Below are 18,209 nucleotides of genomic sequence, written 5' to 3'. Positions count from 1 at the left end.
GCGCCTGCACTTGCCAGCAGCCAGCAGGCTGCCCTGCCTCTGGCCCGCTGCCTCTGGCCCCTCGTCCTCTGGGAGAGCAGGACAGAGGTGCCGTCGGCTGACGGGTCTGGCGGTGCAGCAGAGCCGAGACACTTATGTATGTAGATAATCTGAGGTGTAGGTGACAGCTGGCACTCAGGGCTGTGCAGCTAACAGACAAACACGCTTCTTCTCTGTGAGGCGTATTTGATGGGATGGCTTTTCCCCCTCAGTATCTGAGACATTCATTCGTGTGGCCTTTTCAGTTACATTAGCCTGAAGATGTAATGGTGCCACGTTTTCTTAAGAAATTTAAATGCAGCAGCAGTAAAGTGATTTTATAATAGTGTCTGAACGGAAGCTTCTGGAAGCTTCTTGCCTATCGTGTTCTCCATTTTGCCCCACAGGGCTGAGGGAAACGTTAGCCGGTCAGTGCTGAGGGCTGCCTCCTGAAGTAGTGAGGTCTGTTGGGATGTTGTCTCTGAGGCTTCTTACTTCTAAGTAGACCAAGCATTTCCCACTGAAGGGGCGGCTATAGAGAAGCCCCGACAGGCGTTGCCGCCTCCTCTCTGACTCTCCCTGGTTTAAGTTGGGCGAGACATTTGCGCGGGTGGGCTCTCACTCTGACTGTGTCTGAGGGCCTGTGATTGGCGGTTTGCCCCTAGAGTGATGTCCCTGTGAATTTCCTGGTTGTTGCTGAGCGGGTTGGTTCTATAGGGAGTCCCCAGGTTAGGAGTGTGTTGCCTGTCTTAAAGTGTTTTGACGAGTTGGTGTTTACAAGTGAGTTTGGCCTTCAGGGCAGAGCTGTGCTTGGAAGCTCAGAGTGCGGCTGTCCCCCAGCAGGCCAAGCCAGGCCCAGTGAACCCCTGCCTTTCCCAGGGTCTAACCTGCGGGCCAGATGGGGAAGGGGCAGAGCCCAGACTTGGAGTGGGAGAAACCTAGGGTCTCGTCTTGCTCTTCTACGGTCCAGCTGTGTGATTGTGGGGGACATTACCTAACCTCTCTGAGCCTGTTTTCTTTTGATAAAATAAGAGCTTCCAGAGCCCTGGTGGCGCAGTGGTTAAGAGCTGTAGCGGCTGCTAACCAAAAGGTCAGTAGTTCAAATCCACCAGCTGCTCCTTAGAAACCTTATAGGGCATTTCTACTCTGTCCTATAGGGCCTGTTGTGAACATTAAATGAGACAATGTTGGAATCCTAGGGCCCTATGAGTTATAGGAAAAAATGCCAGCTCCTCCCGCCCTTCCTGGCCCCAGAGCCCTTGTTCTCATTGCCAGGAACCTGGTGCCCTGGTCCAGGAGTTCTGACCTGTGGAGGGGGGTCCAGGGAGTGAGGCGTGGGGTTGGGCAGAGCAAGGAGAAGGCGCCAGAGGCCCTGTGCACATCTCCTGTCCCCTCTGGGCAGCCACCTCCTGGGGACCTGAACCAGCCCTAGATCATGGGACCACGCAGGGCAGGCAAGGGGGGCAAAGATGTGGGGGTGTCCCAGGGCACCGCAGGGAGATGGTTGGGTCTTGTCAGCAAGGCAGGCAGGTGAGTCCACATCTGCCGTGGTGCTTTGCAGAATGATCCTTGAGAGCAGAACTCTGCGTCCTTCTGTTGGCTACACAGGTCCAGTGATCAAACCCAAGTTACGACTAAGAATAAAGCTGTCCCCAAAAGCTTATTAGAGTATGGATTTCTTTCTTTCTCAAAATGAAGATGCCTTTGTTCATTGTTGTTTGTTGTCGGTGGGTGCCGTCGAGTCGATTCCAACTCATAGGACCTCCAGTGACGGTGTAGAACTGCCCTATAGGGTTGCCTAAACTGTATTGATCATATTATAACATTCAGACAATAAAAGAAATAACATGCTCTTTTTTAAAGTTTTCAGACAATGCAAATGGGGTAAAAAGAACAGAGGAAAAGTCACGCCCTGGTCCCACCCCTTGGTGACTTCGGTGTTGAACTTGAAGACTGTTTTCCTCCAGACACTTTACAGGGCGTGAGAGAATGGGAGTCCTGCTCCCTGCTGGTTTGCACACCCATTTCCGCACCAGGAACTGGGCGACCTCACTCTGTAGGGCACTCTGGCTCTGTTGTTGAGTGACCATCATGCATTTAACCTCACCCCCTTTTTTTGGGCCCTTAGGACGCTTTCAGTTTTCATTGTAGTAAACACACTGCAATGGCTTTACTTTCCTTGTTCCTCAGAAATGAATGTGGCCTTTCACAAAGGGTGTCCACTGCTCCTTTTCATCTCTGGGGTCCTTTGCTCTCTGGGAGGCATCCACCAGTCCCGCTCCTAGCTGGTGTTGTTGTTGTTGTTGTTGTTGTTGTGTGCCGTCAAGTACATTCTGACTCACAGTGACCCCGTGTGACAGGGTAGAACTGCCCCATAGGGCTTTCTAGGCTGTAATCTTTATGGGAGCAGATCGCCAGGTCTTTTCTCCCCTTGAGCCACTGGGTGGATTCAAACCGCCAACTTTCTGGTTAGTAGCCAAGCACTTAACTGTTGTGGCACCAGGGTAGAGTTTCCGAATTCCACCCAGCCTGGCCAGCACAGTCTTATTTTACCTTGAGCCTCCTTGCCAGGCGCCTCTCCGCGTGGCTCTGTCGAGTGAGGATATTCTGCGTGGTCCTGCTGGGTCTCACCTCCCCCCTTGTGCCGCTTCCCACACAGGCCATGTTCGAGCTGGTCACCTCTGAAGCCTCCTACTATAAGAGCCTGAACCTGCTGGTGTCGCACTTCGTGGAGAACGAGCGGCTGAAGAAGGTCCTGCACCCGGCGGAGGCCCACCTCCTCTTCTCCAATGTCCTGGACGTCACAGCTGTCAGCGAGCGGTAGGGGCGCCGGCGCCCACCCCCAGGTCTGCGCCCGGCCTGGTGGGGCCCCCTCTCCCTCCCCTGTCCTGCTGCAGCCAGCGAGGGGTGCACAGTGTCTTTACATTGTAGATTTGGAATTTTCCACAATACGATATAAAAAAATGACCATATACCAGTTGTCATTAAATCGACTCCAGCTCACGGTACCCCATGCATGTCAGAGCAGAACTGCCATCTGTAGGGTTTTCAAAGGCTGGTTTTTCAGAAGTAGATCTTCAGAGGCACCTGTGGGTGAACTTGAACCTCCAACCTTTCAGTTAGCAGCCGAGCGCTTTAACCGTGGGCTCCACCCAGGGACTCCACACAAAGGAATTCATAAATCAGAAGACTGTCCCCCTCCCCCAGGAGGGCGGTCCATCATGTCCCCTGGACAAGGTGGAGGTTTCCTGTTAGTTGGCACCCATGTGCTCTGTTGTGTCCACGCGGAGCTGTGAGCTGGGTCACCCTTCCCAGCTGGGGCTGGAGCAGTGTTGAGTCAGGTATCATGACCTAAGTTGAGTCAGATGGCAGTTCTGCTCTGATACCTGACTTAGGCCTCATAACAGGGTCTCAGGGGTGTCCCTTTAAGCTGCCACGATCCTGCCATAGTAAAGCCCAGGACCCCTGCAGGCAGAGTACAAGCCGTCTTGCACTTCCCTCCCCTCCCAGATTCCGTTTGCCATAGATTGGGGAGGGGGCTGTTGGAGCCATGCTTATAGTTCAGCCTATGTGAAGTCATGTGGAGGAAGAACCAAACTAAACCAAACCCACTGCCTTCAAGTCGATTCCAACTCATAGAGACCCTATACAACAGAGTAGAACTGCCCCACAGAGTTTTCAAGGCTGAAATCTTTACAGAAGCAGACTTCGATATCTTTCCTCTGCAGAGCAGCTGGTGGGTTTGAACCGCTGAGCATTTGGTTTACAGCTGAACACTTAACCACTGTGCCACCAGAGCTCCTTGGAGAAAGAACAGACACCTTTTAATCTATGCTTATGTCTTGGTCATCTGTTGTTTTTGTTGTTAGGAGCCGTTGAGTCGGTTCCGACTCATAGCAACCCTATGCACAACAGAACGAAACACTGCCTGGTCCTGAGCCATCCCCACAATCGTTGTTATGCTTGAGCTCATTGTTGCAGCCACTGTGTCAATCCATCTCGTTGAGGGTCTCCCTGTTTTCCACCGACTGTGTACTCCACCAAGCATGATGTCCTTCTCCAGGGACTGATCCCTCCTGACAACATGTCCAAAGCATGTAAGATGCAGTCTCACCATCCTTGCCTCCAAGGAGCACTCCGGTTGTACCTCCTCTAAGATTTGTTCGTTCTTTTGGCAGTCCATGGTATATTCAATATTCTTCACCAACACCACAATTCAAAGGTGTCAGTTCTTCTTCAGTCTTCCTTATTTACTGTCCAGCTTTCACATGCATGTGATGCGACTGAAAATACCATGTCTTGGGTCAGGCACACCTTTAGTCTTCAAGGTGACATCTTTGCTCTTCAACATTTTAAAGAGGTTCTTTGCAGCAGATTTGCCCAATGCAATGCATCTTTTGATTTCTTGACTGCTGCTTCCATGGCTGTTGACTGTGGATCCAAGGAAAATGAAATCCCTGACAACTTCAATCTTTTCTCCATTTATCATGACATTGCTCATTGGCCCAGTTGTGAGGATTTTTGTTTTCTTTATGTTGAGGTGCAATCCATACTGAAGGCTCTGGTCTTTGATCTTCATTAGTAAGTGCTTCATGTCCTCTTCACTTTCAGCAAGAATTTAGACACCATCTGAAGAATAGATTTGATGCAATGAACACTAGTGACCGAAGACCAGATGAGTTGTGGAATGACATCAAGGACATCATACATGAAGAAAGCAAGAGGTCATTGAAAAGACAGGAAAAGAAGAAAAGACCGGAAAGAAAGAAAAGACCAAGATGGATGTCAGAGGAGACTCTGAAACTTGCTCTCGAACGTCAAGCAGCTAAAGCAAAAGGAAGAATTGATGAAGTAAAAGAACTGAACAGAAGATTTCGAAGGGTGTCTCGAGAAGACAAAGTATTATAATGACACGTACAAAGAGCTGGAGATGGAAAACCAAAAGGGAAGAACACGCTGGGCATTTCTCAAGCTGAAAGAACTGAAGAAAAAATTCAAGCCTCGAGTTGCAATAGTGAAGGATTCTATGGGGAAAATATTAAGCGACGCAGGAAGCATCAAAAGAAGGTGGAAGGAATACACAGAGTCATTATACCAAGAAGAATTAGTCGATAGTCAACCATTTCAAGAGATGGCATATGATCAGGAACCGATGGTACTGAAGGAAGAAGTCCAAGCTGCTCTGAAGGCACTGGCGAAAAACAAGGCTCCAGGAATTGATGGAATATCAATTGAGATGTTTCAACAAACAGATGCAGTGCTGGAGGTGCTCACTCGTCTATGCCAAGAAATATGGAAGACAGCTTCCTGGCCAACTGACTGGAAGAGATCCATATTTTTGCCTATTCCCAAGAAAGGTGATCCAACCGAATGTGGAAATTATAGAACAATATCATTAATATCACACGCAAGCAAAATTCTGCTGAAGATCATTCAAAAACGGCTGCAGCAGTATATCGACAGGGAACTGCCAGAAATTCAGGCGGGTTTCAGAAGAGGATGTGGAACCAGGGATATCATTGCTGATGTCAGATGGATCCTGGCTGAAAGCAGAGAATACCAGAAGGATGTTTACGTGTGTTTTCTTGACTATGCAAAGGCATTCGACTGTGTGGATCATAACAAATTATGGATAACATTGCGAAGAATGGGAATTCCAGAACGCTTAATTGTGCTCATGAGGAATCTTTGTGTAGATCAAGAGGCAGTTGTTTGGACAGAACAAGGGGATACTCATTGGTTTAAAGTCAGGAAAGGTGTGCGTCAGGGTTGTATCCTTTTACCATACCTATTCAATCTGTATGCTGAGCAAATAATCCGAGAAGCTGGACTATATGAAGAACGGGGCATCAGGATTCGAGGAAGACTCATTAAAAACCTGCGTTATGCAGATGACACAACCTTGCTTGATCTTCTAGTGCTGCTGTAACAGAAATACCACAAGGGGATGGCTTTAACAAAGAGAAATTTATTCTGTCACAGTCCGGTAGGTTAGAAGTCCAAATTCAGGGTGCTGGCTCCAGGGGAAGACTTTTTCTCTCTATCGGCTCTGGAGGAAGGCCCTTGTCATCAGTCTTCCCTTAGTCTGGGTGCCTCTCAGCAGAGGAACCTCGTGTCCAAAGGGCACACTCTGCTCCTGGCACTGCTTTCTTGGTGGTATGAGGTCCCCATGTCTCTATGCTCGCTTCTCTCTTTTATATCCAAAAGAGATTGGCTTAAGACACTACCTAATCTTGTAGAGCTCATTAATATAACTGCTGCTAATCCATTTTATTACATCAAAATGACAGGATTTACAACACATATGGAAATCACATCAGAAGATAAAATGGTAGACGATCATACAATCGTATAAGGGAGTCACGACCTAGCCAAGATGACAGATACTTTGGGGGGACAAAATTCAATCCGTGACAGCTTGCAAAGAAGAAACATACGCCAACAACACCAGGATAGAAGACCCAGCTACCACGTCTATTGGAGCTAAAACGTTGTTCCACCCCGAGTTTTCACATATGAGACCTGGCTATGGCATAGGGACAACCCCTCCCTGTATGGCAGGGGAGCGCTCAACACCACACACATCGTGCCCTGGGAGCTGCTCACACCCCATAGCACCAGAGTGGGTCCTGAGGCCCCTCAGCCTCTTCTCCTTCACCCTCCATAGTGGCAACGCTAAAGACAGACCCCTGCAGGGGCTGGGCCTCCTTTTATCTATGCAGTTATTTATTTACATCTCATTATGGAAAACTGCAAACACACCAAAGAAGAGAAACCGATGTGACAGGCAAGCTCGGCATCGCCACAGGCTTCAGCAGGGACCAGCAGCAACCTGCTTCAGCTCATCCCCTCCCTTCATCCCCAGCTTCCAATCTGAGTCGTCGTTTCATTTCCTCTATGAACACGTCAGTATGTATCTAAAAGATAAGGCCTCTCTTTTTTAATGCTCCTAAATCGACTCAATGGCACTGGGGTTTAATGCTGGTGGCACAGTGGCTAAGTGCTATGGCTGTTAACCAAAAGGTCAGCGGTTCGAATCCACCAGCCAGTCCTTGGAAACTCAGTGGGGCAGTTCTACTCTGTCCTATAGGGTCGCTATGAGTTGGAATCAACTCGATGGCAATGGGTTTTTTTGGTTTAATGTTATCAAAAGAGCCTTGTGGCGCAGTGGTTAAGCTCTCAGCTGCTAACTGAAAGGTCAGCAGTTCAAACCTACCAGCTGCTCTGTGAGAGGAAGATATGGAAGTCTGCTTCCATAAAGATTACAGCCTTGGAACCCTACAGGGCAGCCCTACTCTGCCGTGTTGGGTCACTATGGGTGGGAATCGACTAGATGGCAGTGGGTCTTATTTTTGTCTTAATGCTATTATCCAGGGATTCTCTGGGTGGCACAAATGCTTAAGTGCTGGACAACTACCAGAAAGGTTGGCAGTTCAAATCCACCCAGAGAAACCTCAGAAGTGAGGCCTGGTGATCTGTCTGCTTCCAAAAGGTCGCAGCCTTGAAAGCCCTATGGAGCAGTTCTACTCCGCACACGTGGGGTCGCCACGAGTCAGAATCAACTCGACGGCAGTTAACAGCAACGAGAAATGCTATTATCCACTGAAAACAATGAACAATAGTTCCTGCATGTGGCCAAACACCCCATCGGTGCTCAGTCCCTGATGGTTTCACATCGCGTCCCTTGGTTTGTCAGAGCCAGGCCCGTGTGCTGCACTAGCTGATGTTCCTGGTCTCTCCACGTGTAGGTCCTGCCCCCCAGGGACCCTCAACTCAAACTGCCCCCCACCCCCACAGGTTCCTCTTGGAGCTGGAGCATCGGATGGAGGAGAACATCGTTATCTCGGACGTGTGTGACATCGTGTACCGCTATGCGGCCAACCACTTCTCAGTCTACATCACCTACGTCAGCAACCAGACCTACCAGGAGAGGACGTACAAGCAGCTGCTGTGAGTGCGTCCTGGGGGGCAGTGGGGCCACTGCCCAGGGTTTAGAAGCAGACAGTGTGGGCAGTAGTACCAGCCCAAGCGTCTCTTGTACTTTGCCACCGGTCCTGGTAGGTACCGCTTGCAGGGAGGTCGGGGGTCATGGAGAAAGGTGAACCCAACTTGAGCCTGAGAAAGCCAGCCTGTCGCCCCAGCTCGACTGCAGTCAGAGCTGCTGTGCAGAGTTCTTCAAGGTTTAGAAAAGAGAGTTGGAGATCAAGGGGACAATCAAAGGCCCAGGAAACCAAAAGAGTGGGTTTGAACTAAAAGCAAGGGCAGGAATGGTGGGGAGGAGTCTTTGAGTGGTTATCCAGCAACTCCTTTGCCTTGATCCCTAATCTTCCCGCTTGCTGAATGTTCTCTGGGGTCCCAGCTGATGAGATGGTTTTTGGTCAAGTTGTCTTTTCTGAATTCTTCGCTTTTGTATGACGTGCTTAAACAACAGGATTTTAACTAGTAATATGTTCTTGGCTCCACTCAAAAGTGTCAAATGACTTCCTGAGTAGTAACAGCCTAAACATCGTACTTCACTGAGCTTTAACCAAGCTCTGTAGCTAATTGTGGAAGTTTTAAGCTTGCGTATTTGGGGGTTCTGGTGATCTACTTTTGTTTTATGGAAATAGGAGTTTGAGGGAATCAGAATGCTGTTTTTGAGACTGAGAGAATTCCATCCAGTCTAATTTGGTTCCCTACTCTGACCCCAACCACCCCAAGGGAAGTCAGAGCTCACAGGTTAAAGGGCACAGTCCTCCAGACTGCTGCGTCTGCCCAAGACCTCAGACACCAGCTGCAAGCTTGGGAGTTACCATGACAACCTCACCTCTGACCAGCTGGCTACAAATTTGGGGGGTTCCTACTATCCTCTTGAGATACCAGCCATAGCATGGGCATCCTCGGGCCCCTCACTTCTAACCTATTGGGTTCCACTCACAGAGCTCAGGGAAGCACTATACTAAGTATAAGAAAAGGCTATAAATGAAGATATGCACAGAGCCAGGCATGGGAGGTTCCCCATGTGGAGTTTCCATGTCCCAGAGGATGCATTACCCTCACCCATACCTCAGTGTCTTTCACCAACCAGGAAGCTCCTGGAGACTCAGTGTCCAGAGCTTTATACCGGGGTCTCATTACATAGGCACAGTTGATTGACTCATGGCTCCCATGGTTGAACTCAACCTCCAGGCCCCCTCCCCTGAGGTCCAGCTAGCCTGGCCAGCCCCCATCCAAGAGTCACCTCATTAGCATAACCTATAAGATAGGTATGATCTGGAGCCTCTTCATAAATAACAAAGACTCCAATTCCTGGAAAAATTTCAAAGGTCTAGAGATTGCCTAAAGGAGTCCTGGTGGTGTAGTGGTTAAGCCTTTAGCTGATAACCAAAAGGTCAGCAGTTCAAACCCACCAGACGCTCCTTGAGAGAAAGATGTGGCAATCCGCTTCCTTAAAGATTCCAGTCTTGGAAACCCTGTGGGGCAGTTCTGCTCTGTCCTATAGGGTTGCTATGAGTCAGAATCAATTTGACAGCAACGAGTTCGGTTTGATTTTGGTTTTTGAGATTACCTAGGGAGCCCTGGCGGCACGAGCAGTTTGTGATCAGCTGCTGATCTAAAGGTTGGTGGTTCAAACTCACCCATCAGTACCATAGAAGAAAGGCCTGGTGATCTGCTTCTGTAAAGAGTATAGCCACAAAAACCCTGTGGAGCACAGGTCTACTCTGTAACACAGGGGTCGCCATGAGTTGGAATCTATTCAGCAGCAACCCTTCGGGTTTTTCTGGTTTGGAGATTACTTCTCCTGGGCAAAGAGCAAATTCTTTGGGTCAAGGTGACTGTAAAGTCCACAAGAAGAGGCATTAAAAAGACAAGCGTACAGGAAAACAGGGACCATTGCAGCATTCAGCAATGCTCTCACACGTTGGGTCTCCTGCCAGGTGTGTGCAGATTGTCTGGACTTCAGTAAAAGGCAGAGGGACATGTCGCCTGATCTCAGGGCCCGAGGCTCAGCTCCAGCCATAGTCCTTCTCGCATGTATGTCAGTGCTGTGGACCCATTGCGAGCCCCTCACTGGGTGAACTGTCCATGCCTCTCAAAGTCGCCTAGGTTTTCCTGGCAATTGTTCCTGCCACCCGAGGGTCTACCTTGCCACAGTTTCCTGCTGTGTAAAATCGTATCATTGTGCATCTGATTCATAGACTTGGACACAGACGAATTCTTGCCCTCCCATGCACAACCTATTTTGCTAAGTCTTCTTGTGCCAGGCATGCAAAGCCCCTATAGTGATTTGACTTCTATACCAACAGTTTATTTTCCATGAAAAAAAATAAAAGAAAGAAACCGACGCATTTTCCGGGCCTGTAGGTTGTCTGGTCCCTACAAGGATGGTTGGGAGGCTGTCCACGGAAGGGAGGTGCGTCGGGGAAGGAGGTGCCTGCAATTCATGCCTCCCGTGAGCTGGGAGACCTACTCTGGTATGTCTGTCCCCAGCCAGGAGAAGGCAGCTTTTCGGGAGCTGATAGCACAGCTGGAGCTTGACCCCAAGTGCAAGGGGCTGCCCTTCTCCTCCTTCCTCATCCTGCCCTTCCAGAGGATCACCCGCCTCAAGCTGCTGGTGCAGGTACTGCCTCTGCCGCCGTCATGCCAACCCGGCTGGAATGCACTTTTCTGCTCTAGATTCTTTCCTGTGGTCATTCCAGGTCTCTGTTAGCCTCTGGAGTCCTGGGTGGGGCAGACGGTTAAGCACTTGGCTGCTAACCAAAAGGTTAGAGGTCCAAGTCCACTGAGAGACACCTCAGAAGAAACGCCTGGTGATGATCTACTTCCAAAAAATCAGCCACGGAAAACCCTGTGGAGTACAGTTCTACTCTGACACGCATGGGGTCACCATGAGTCAGAATTGACTTGATGGCATCCGGTTTGGTTTGGTTTTTTAATGAGCCTTCTAGGAAGTCTATTTATCCAACAAGTAATAAATTCTGACTGTGTGTCAAACATGTTCTGGGCAGTGGGGACTCAGAGCCACATTCTGGCCACACACAGCTGTGATGACAATGGAATAATAGGGGCTGGCGGGCTGACCACTGCCAGGTGGCTGAGGGTTGGCTGATAGGAAGGTGGACAAGAGGTGACCAGCCGTGTGGTGAGGAGGGGTGGGGAGGCGTCCAAGAGGACTCCCAGGACCTGGCTTGGCTGCTGGGCACAGGTGGGCACATACGTGACACAGGTGTCAACAGGGTTACAGTCTGGAAGCCCCTGGGGTTGTGCAGCCGAGGGACACACAACAGGCAGGAGGGTCTGGGCCTGAGAGTCATCCAGGCGTCCAGCCGGCTGGGAATGGCCCTTGGTGGTGCTCAGTGGGCGAAGCCTTCAGTGCGGCGGCTGCCCACATCAGCAGGGGTGGGGGGAGAGGGGTGTACCCAGACCTCACTATCTGACATAAAGTGTGGAAACCATACAAAGTTTGGAAAAGCCTTGCAAAAACTGCAATTTTTAGGTGACAGCAATTTTGAGCAATTTTTTTTTTTTTTTGAAGTGAATAAAAGACATTTTCGTCAATAAGACTGAAGTTACGAAGCCTCGGGCTCTTTGTGACTGGTCTTCACTTGGTGACACCCAGAGTAGAGGGCAGAGAAGGCCCTGCCCGCCAGAAACCTTCCACATTCCTTGGGAAAGGGCTGGCCCTGGTTGCGAGTGGCCGGTCCCTCTCTGCCGGATGTCGCCCTCCCCCCAGCACGCGGTTGCCACTTTTGCTTGCATCTTCATGATGCTGGGAGGCCACGGGCTCTGGCTCAAGATAGCAGAGAAAGTGATGGTCCTTGTGGTTAGTCCTCACGGACGACACCAGCTCTCGGTCATCATTTCACAGCCTGGCGAGGCTTTGGGTCCAGATGCTTGGCCCTCGGCTTGAGGGTTCTCTTGCCTCCGGTCACCAGCGAACAGGGCTGTGTGTGTCCATCACAGCGACTTGAAGCTGTTTGGACTGGTGCAGCAGTGGGGCCTCGTTGTGGAGGGGGAAGGGGAGCTACAGAAACCAATGCAGCCTTTCCCTGTGCTCAGAACATTCTGAAGAGGGTGGAGGAGGGGTCCGAGCGTGAGTGCACCGCCCAGGACGCCCACAAGGAGCTGGAAATGGTGAGTCGTGCTTCCTCTTTCTGTGTCCCCAATAAACTGTCCTCCTCTAGACCCACCCGCCCCGTCCTCTTCCCCATGTGCTGATGTGTCCTTAGGAAATGCAAATTCATTTTAATAATTGCTTTTGCAATCCAGAAAAGTCACTGGGGCGCAAAAAGAAACATGCCAGACATGGCTTGAACAGGGCACTGGCTTCCGTCTCCAGCCTGTCTGTTAGTGCCCCCCGCTGGACGGCAGTGACCGTGTGGCACTCCTTCTTTGCTGCCATCCACAGTCCCCAGGTCTGCTGACGCTCTTGGAGCCCAGGGAAGCCTCACATTTGTCCCTGCCTGTTTCCCTGCGTCAGAAGTGGTCACGCCTTCCTCGGGCAAGGCGCATGGAGTAAGGCTGGCTCTGGCTCCTTGAGAAGGACACTCTCTCTGCCCTGTGCCCCTCTCCTGTCACACCTCCCCTCCCCCAACCCCTCCACCCAGAGGTGTGAGGGGCTCATGGCACCGCCCCTTCCTGACCACCTACCGACCACGGCTTGGGACCAGAGTGGAGCCATCACCACCGACTCCTGGTCTTCCCAGAGCCTGCAGCGGAGTGGGGTTGTGTGGGAGGAACGTGAACACACCCTGTCCCCCGGTGCTCGGTTAACTCAGGCCCTTCCTTCTTGTCTTTATGTGCTGTCTTGTGCGTTGGGCTCCTGTGTTTACTGGCCTCAGAGCCAGGCCTGGAAGCTGTGCCTGGGTGGCCCCATCTTGCTGGTGATACATAGCAAAGGGTATGGGTGTCGTGAGGTCCTTTCTGCTCCTTTATCCCCAGCAGCAGCTTAGTAAAAGGTCTGAGCCAAGTGGTGCCACGAGGGCTCTTTGACTTCACCTCAATGCAGTCGTCTCTCCACCTCAGGCCACCTCATGTCCCTGATCCAGACCCCTCGGGCCCCGATATCCTTCTCCTCCCCTTGATCATCAGGGAGAATGCCCCTATGTCCAGCCAGGTAAAGGCTGGACCTTGAGGGCCACCTGAGTGGCCGGTCAGGCTAGTCAGTGGCCTGTGGGCAGCCACAGCTTTCAGGGCCTCCGCCTGCCCCAGATGCAGGGCTTCCCTGTCATCTGGTGGGACGTGAGCTGACCCAGCCCTACCGGGCAGCCAGCCATACTGGGCCACAGAAGGCAAGACCAGAGACCACTGTGGCTGTGAGAGGCCCCGGGCCTCAAAGGTCCTTCTTTGTGGTCAGCCCAGGGCCAAGTGTGTGTTTTCTATTTTTAAGTTCTTTTCTGCTTTTATCCCCCCTTTTTTTCCCTTTTAGTGAAAAGTATACTCTGTTTCTCATAGCTTACTATTTAAAAAAAAAAAAAAGCGTTATTTTTTTTTCTAATTTATAAATGTGCTCAAAAAATTCCAGAAAATGCTGATAAGTTAAAAGAAGATAGTAAAGACACAAGCCCACTGCTGACATGGTATGCTCACTCTTCCAGAACTTTCTAAATAGACAGGACACATAGAACTGTGTTCTTGGCGGAAAGGGATTGTGGTTTAGAAGCCGGTTTCTCTCCATTTTAGTGCGTGTAACAGTTATTGCGTTTTTTCGTGGTTGCAGAGTGCTCAGTTATATGGGTACGTTATCATTACTTAACCAGTCCCAGCTGATGCACCTTTAGGTTGATGAAAGTTTTTCCCGTTTCTAAACAACACTGAAGTGAACATCCTCGTACATACATCTTTGGGCACTTTATTCCTCCCAAATACTTACTGAAGGAGGAATCCTGGTGGTCCAGTGGTCAATCACTTAACTGCTAAGCAAAAGGTCAGCAGTTCAAACCCACCAGCCACTCCGTGGGAGAAAGATATGGTAGTCTGCTTGCATAAAGATTACAGCCTTGGAAACCCTATGGGGCAGTTCTACTCTGTCCTGTAGGCTCTCTGTGAGTTGGAATAGACTCCACGGCAACAGGTTTGGTTTTTGGTTTTGTTTTTTTTAAATATGTACTATGGGCCTGCTGTGTGCCAGGCTCTCTCCTCCCCCCATGACCCAGTGCGCAGTGCAGAGGAAGTGATCAGACCTCTTGGCACCTGGGTTGCCTCCAGGAAGGCTAGGAGAACCTGTACTCCCGCCCACAGTGTGAGAAGGGCCTGTTCCCCGCACCCCGGCCAGCCTGGAGCCTGGTCAGCCTGTCTGACCTAAGAGAACCTTGCTTTAACTTGCATTTCCTGGATTACTGGAAGAGTTGGGGATCTTTTCATGTGTTTCCCAGGGCTTCCAACCAAGCCTTCTTGGGGTTGAACCCCTGCTGAGAATTTGCGTTTCTAACGAGCTCCCTGCTGAGAATTTGCATTTCCACCCCCAGATTCAGAAATCAGAAGCTGGTACATTTTTAACAAGCTTCACAACTGATTCTTAGGTATACCTTCCTTCACGAGAGCCTGCTGGAAGCCCTGGTTTTCTGGCGTTTGCCTCCTATGAAGGGCCAGGCACTAACCTGAGAGCCGGAACTAACAGTCTGCAGGCTTTCCCACTTGCCTTTGCTCCAGAAGGTGCTGGAGGACAGAGGCCCAGGCCAGTAGAGCCAGTCGGCCACAGAGGACACGGGTCCAGGCCAGCAGAGCCAGTCGGCCACAGCTGCCTGGCTCAGCGCGCCTGGGATGCTGGCCTGACGTACCCTCCTTCTCGATCCCAGGTAGTGAAGGCCTGCAACGAGGGCGTCAGGAAGATGAGCCGCACGGAGCAGATGGTCAGCATCCAGAGGAAGATGGAGTTTAAGATCAAGGTGGGCCTGAGCCTGCGGTTGGCTGGGCCTGGGTCACCGGCCGAGCTCAAAGCAGGGCCCCCTCCTTCAGGCCTTCCCAGGCCTCCACAGCCAAGGTGGCCCAGCCCCGCACTCCATCACACTAGCCTTGATTTCTTTTCTGAGCCGGGTGCACAATGCCTGCCTGGGCCCTCATCCTGCCCTGCCGTTTATGGCTGTGTGGCCTGAGCTGTTGGCTGGCATGGAGCATAAAGTATGGAGCAGTGACTCATCCAGGGGCTCTTAAATTGGGGGATTACAGGCCCCTCTGAAATCCTGACGGAAGTTACTGCCCTTCTCCCCTAAACTTTACATGAATCTTGAGGCATCAGCGAGCCCCGAGGTCCCCTATGGCCGGCCTCCAGTGACTTGGGTACTTCAGTCACAGGGCCATGGCAGTTCCCCAAGGCCCTGGCTGGTTTGGGAGCTGAGCCCCACTCTGGGTGCAGACATGGCCTTCCAGCCACCCTCCCCCACCCCCCACGAGCTGACCACCTGGTGCCAGGAATCCAGAAAGCAGCAGCCCTGCCCCCCCATGGCCCCCTGGGTTCTGGGCCCTGCATCTGCCCAGGACTGCCCCACAGTACCCGTGGGTTCTGGGCCCTGCATCTGCCCAGGACCGCCCCCCACCCCCATGACTGTCTGAGTTCTGGGCCCTGTGTTTGCACAGGACTGCCCCCCAGTACCTTTGGGTTCTGGGCCTGGCAGGCTCGCTGAGGGTGGCTCGGTGGGGCCTGCGGCTCTTGCTGACACCCAATCACCCCCCAGTCGGTGCCCATTATCTCGCACTCCCGCTGGCTGCTGAAGCAGGGCGAGCTGCAGCAGATGTCCGGCCCCAAGACCTCCCGTACCCTGCGGACCAAGAAGCTCTTCCGGGAGATTTACCTCTTCCTCTTCAACGACCTGCTGGTCATCTGCCGCCAAATTCCTGGGTGAGTCCGGCCAGGCGGCCTCACTAGTCTGTCCTGTGGCCAAGCGGAGCCTCAGGGGCCTGGGGGCCGGGATGCCGCTCAGATCAGCAGAAGCACAGCCGCTCATGGTGCCACCGCCTTCCCCCGCATGCCTCACTCCCGGGCAGCACTCGGCGACTAGCAGTTCCAAGGAAGGTCAGCTTAATGCGGCCCAGGAGGCAGAGAGCTCAGGCTCTGGGTCAGACTTCAAGTCTGCTGTATTGTTGCCTAGCTTTGGGCAAGTTCACTGAACTGTTCTGAGCCTCAGTCTCCCCTTCTGTAAACTGGGGGGCTTCACTTCTCAAATTGAGAGCCCCTCCCCAAGCCTGACCCACGGTGAGTGCTCGGCGGAGCACCGTGGCGCCATCAAGGCTGACCCTGCTAGTTGGCCGCTCCACGGGATGGGGCCTGTTCTGCAGGTGAAGGAGACAGGTGTTCAGGTCAGGGGCTTCTAGAAAGACATGAGCAGCAGGCTGGTCTTGTTGGCTGGCCGGGGGTCTCCTGAGACCCCCCGGACCTCCTTGGGACCGAGCACCTGCTCCACCACCTTGGTTCCAGAGACAAGTACCAAGTGTTCGACTCGGCCTCGCGGGGCCTGCTCCGTGTGGAGGAGCTGGAGGACCAAGGCCAGACGCTGGCCAACGTGTTCATCCTGCGGCTGCTGGAGAATGCTGACGACCGGGAGGCAACCTACATGCTGAAGGCGTCCTCCCAGTGAGTGCCGGGGACGCCCAGGCCCCACGTCACCTCTCCGTGAGAGCTTGCCTGCCCACGGGCTCCGGGCAGAATGAGGCTTCACACACACCTGTCCTGCCCACCGCCCCAGACCCCATGGGGTTCCGTCAGAGCTGCTCTTGCAGCGGGGCCTTGAGGGGTGGCTGCCCATCCCTGGGTGGGTGTGTGTGTATACGCGAGCATATGTGTGGGTACACGTGCATGCATTACAGATGTCTGGGTACACATGCGTGCATTACAGATGTGTGGGTACACATGCGTGCGTTACAGATGTGTGGGTACACATGCGTGCATTACAGATGCGCACCTGCGTGTGCTTCGTGATGCGTGTTTTGCATGTGCCTGTGAGCATGTGTGCAGTGTGTGTGTGCACACAGGTGTACATATGTGCAGTGCATGGGCCTCCTCCCACCCAGGGGCCTCTGCTGGGACCCTGGGCTCCAGTCCTTCTGGGAATGGGGTGATGTGAGCCTGTCTTGGCCCTGCCACGTCTGAGGAGCCATGGCCTCAGTGAGCTGGCCACGGCATCCTCTCTGTGGGTCAGCTGTGGGGACACATGGGGGAGTCGCCCTCCCTCCTGACTCTGAGGGAGCACTGCAGGGGGAGAATACGGGGGCCCTCAGCCTCTCTGATTGTTTCTGTGTCGTGTTAACCCTCGGGCACCCCGTTTCTGTGGCACCCTCTGAGCTTCCTCAGTGTTGCATGGAGCAGTGCTGGGATACACGGAAGGGGACTTGTGGCGGGTGCTGGGCAGCCCGTGCGTGTGGGGAGCCGTGGCCCTGCAGCTGGAGCATAGCCTCCTTCTGTTTGCAGGAGTGAGATGAAGCGCTGGATGACCTCCCTGGCCCCCAACAGGAGGACCAAGTTTGTCTCCTTCACCTCCCGGCTGCTGGGTAAGCCGCCCGCTGGGGAGGGGCCGCTGCACTCACCTGGCAGGTGGGGGCTTTGCCTGTTGGGGCTCTGCTAACAAGGAAGTGCTTCTGGGGCCAGTTGTCACCACACATGCCTCCAGGAAGCCCACTTTGGGTGACCTGCGTCTGTGTAGTCACCGGCAGCTCTGACCCTGGTGGGGAGCATGGTGGCCTGAGCCCTGGGAACACATGGATAGTTAATGAGATAAAGGGCACTGGTTCTTATGTGACAGGCCCCACGTGGAACTGAGAGACCTCCAGATAACCGGCCCAAGGGATTTGGGCCCAGAAAGCAAATCCCGGTGTCCTCCCAGGGTTGCCCCTTGTCTGAAAATCATGAATTATAAAAGGGCACAGACCCACCAGTGGGGACAGTGCTGACCCTAACCACCCTCACCTTTTCCTAATCATCCCACGCTGCCTCCCAGCCACATCCCAGGTACAGGAAGTCCAGCAAAGAGCCCCAGGAGGCGTCGCCACCCCTCAGCCAGTGTATTGTTTCCCCGGAGCCTCTATTTCCATAGCATTTTCCTTGGAACCAAATCCTCTTCTCCCTCAAATGAACACTTTTTGGGTTGCTGCGGGAGTTTGCGCTGCTATTTTGGACAGCCACAGCCACCCACCCCCTGGCAGCACTGCCCCTCTTAACTGCGGGTGGGCGGTGTCCCGGGTGTGTGGGTAAGGGCAGGGCATGGGTAAGGGCAGCATGA

The 18,209-nt window shown here is 52.6% G+C and overlaps 1 protein-coding gene across 2 annotated transcripts in view; it reads left to right on the top strand.

The window, feature by feature from the left end:
* The window catches only part of NGEF (neuronal guanine nucleotide exchange factor), a 103,714-nt gene that overhangs the window by 83,512 nt on the left and 1,993 nt on the right, over window positions 1-18,209 (top strand). For both annotated transcript variants that reach the window (XM_049888464.1, XM_049888465.1), the window contains 8 exons: window positions 2,678-2,838; window positions 7,816-7,968; window positions 10,489-10,618; window positions 12,058-12,132; window positions 14,796-14,885; window positions 15,672-15,835; window positions 16,412-16,567; window positions 17,402-17,481. In XM_049888464.1, the coding sequence (XP_049744421.1) occupies window positions 2,678-2,838; window positions 7,816-7,968; window positions 10,489-10,618; window positions 12,058-12,132; window positions 14,796-14,885; window positions 15,672-15,835; window positions 16,412-16,567; window positions 17,402-17,481 (1,009 nt within the window). The remainder of the gene's footprint in view (window positions 1-2,677; window positions 2,839-7,815; window positions 7,969-10,488; window positions 10,619-12,057; window positions 12,133-14,795; window positions 14,886-15,671; window positions 15,836-16,411; window positions 16,568-17,401; window positions 17,482-18,209) is intronic.

This window comes from Elephas maximus, chromosome 6 (genome assembly GCF_024166365.1).
Source record: "Elephas maximus indicus isolate mEleMax1 chromosome 6, mEleMax1 primary haplotype, whole genome shotgun sequence".
In the NCBI taxonomy this organism is placed as follows: Eukaryota; Metazoa; Chordata; class Mammalia; order Proboscidea; family Elephantidae; genus Elephas; species Elephas maximus.
Note: the sequence above shows the minus strand (reverse complement) of the source record. Positions and strands in the feature narration are given on the sequence as shown.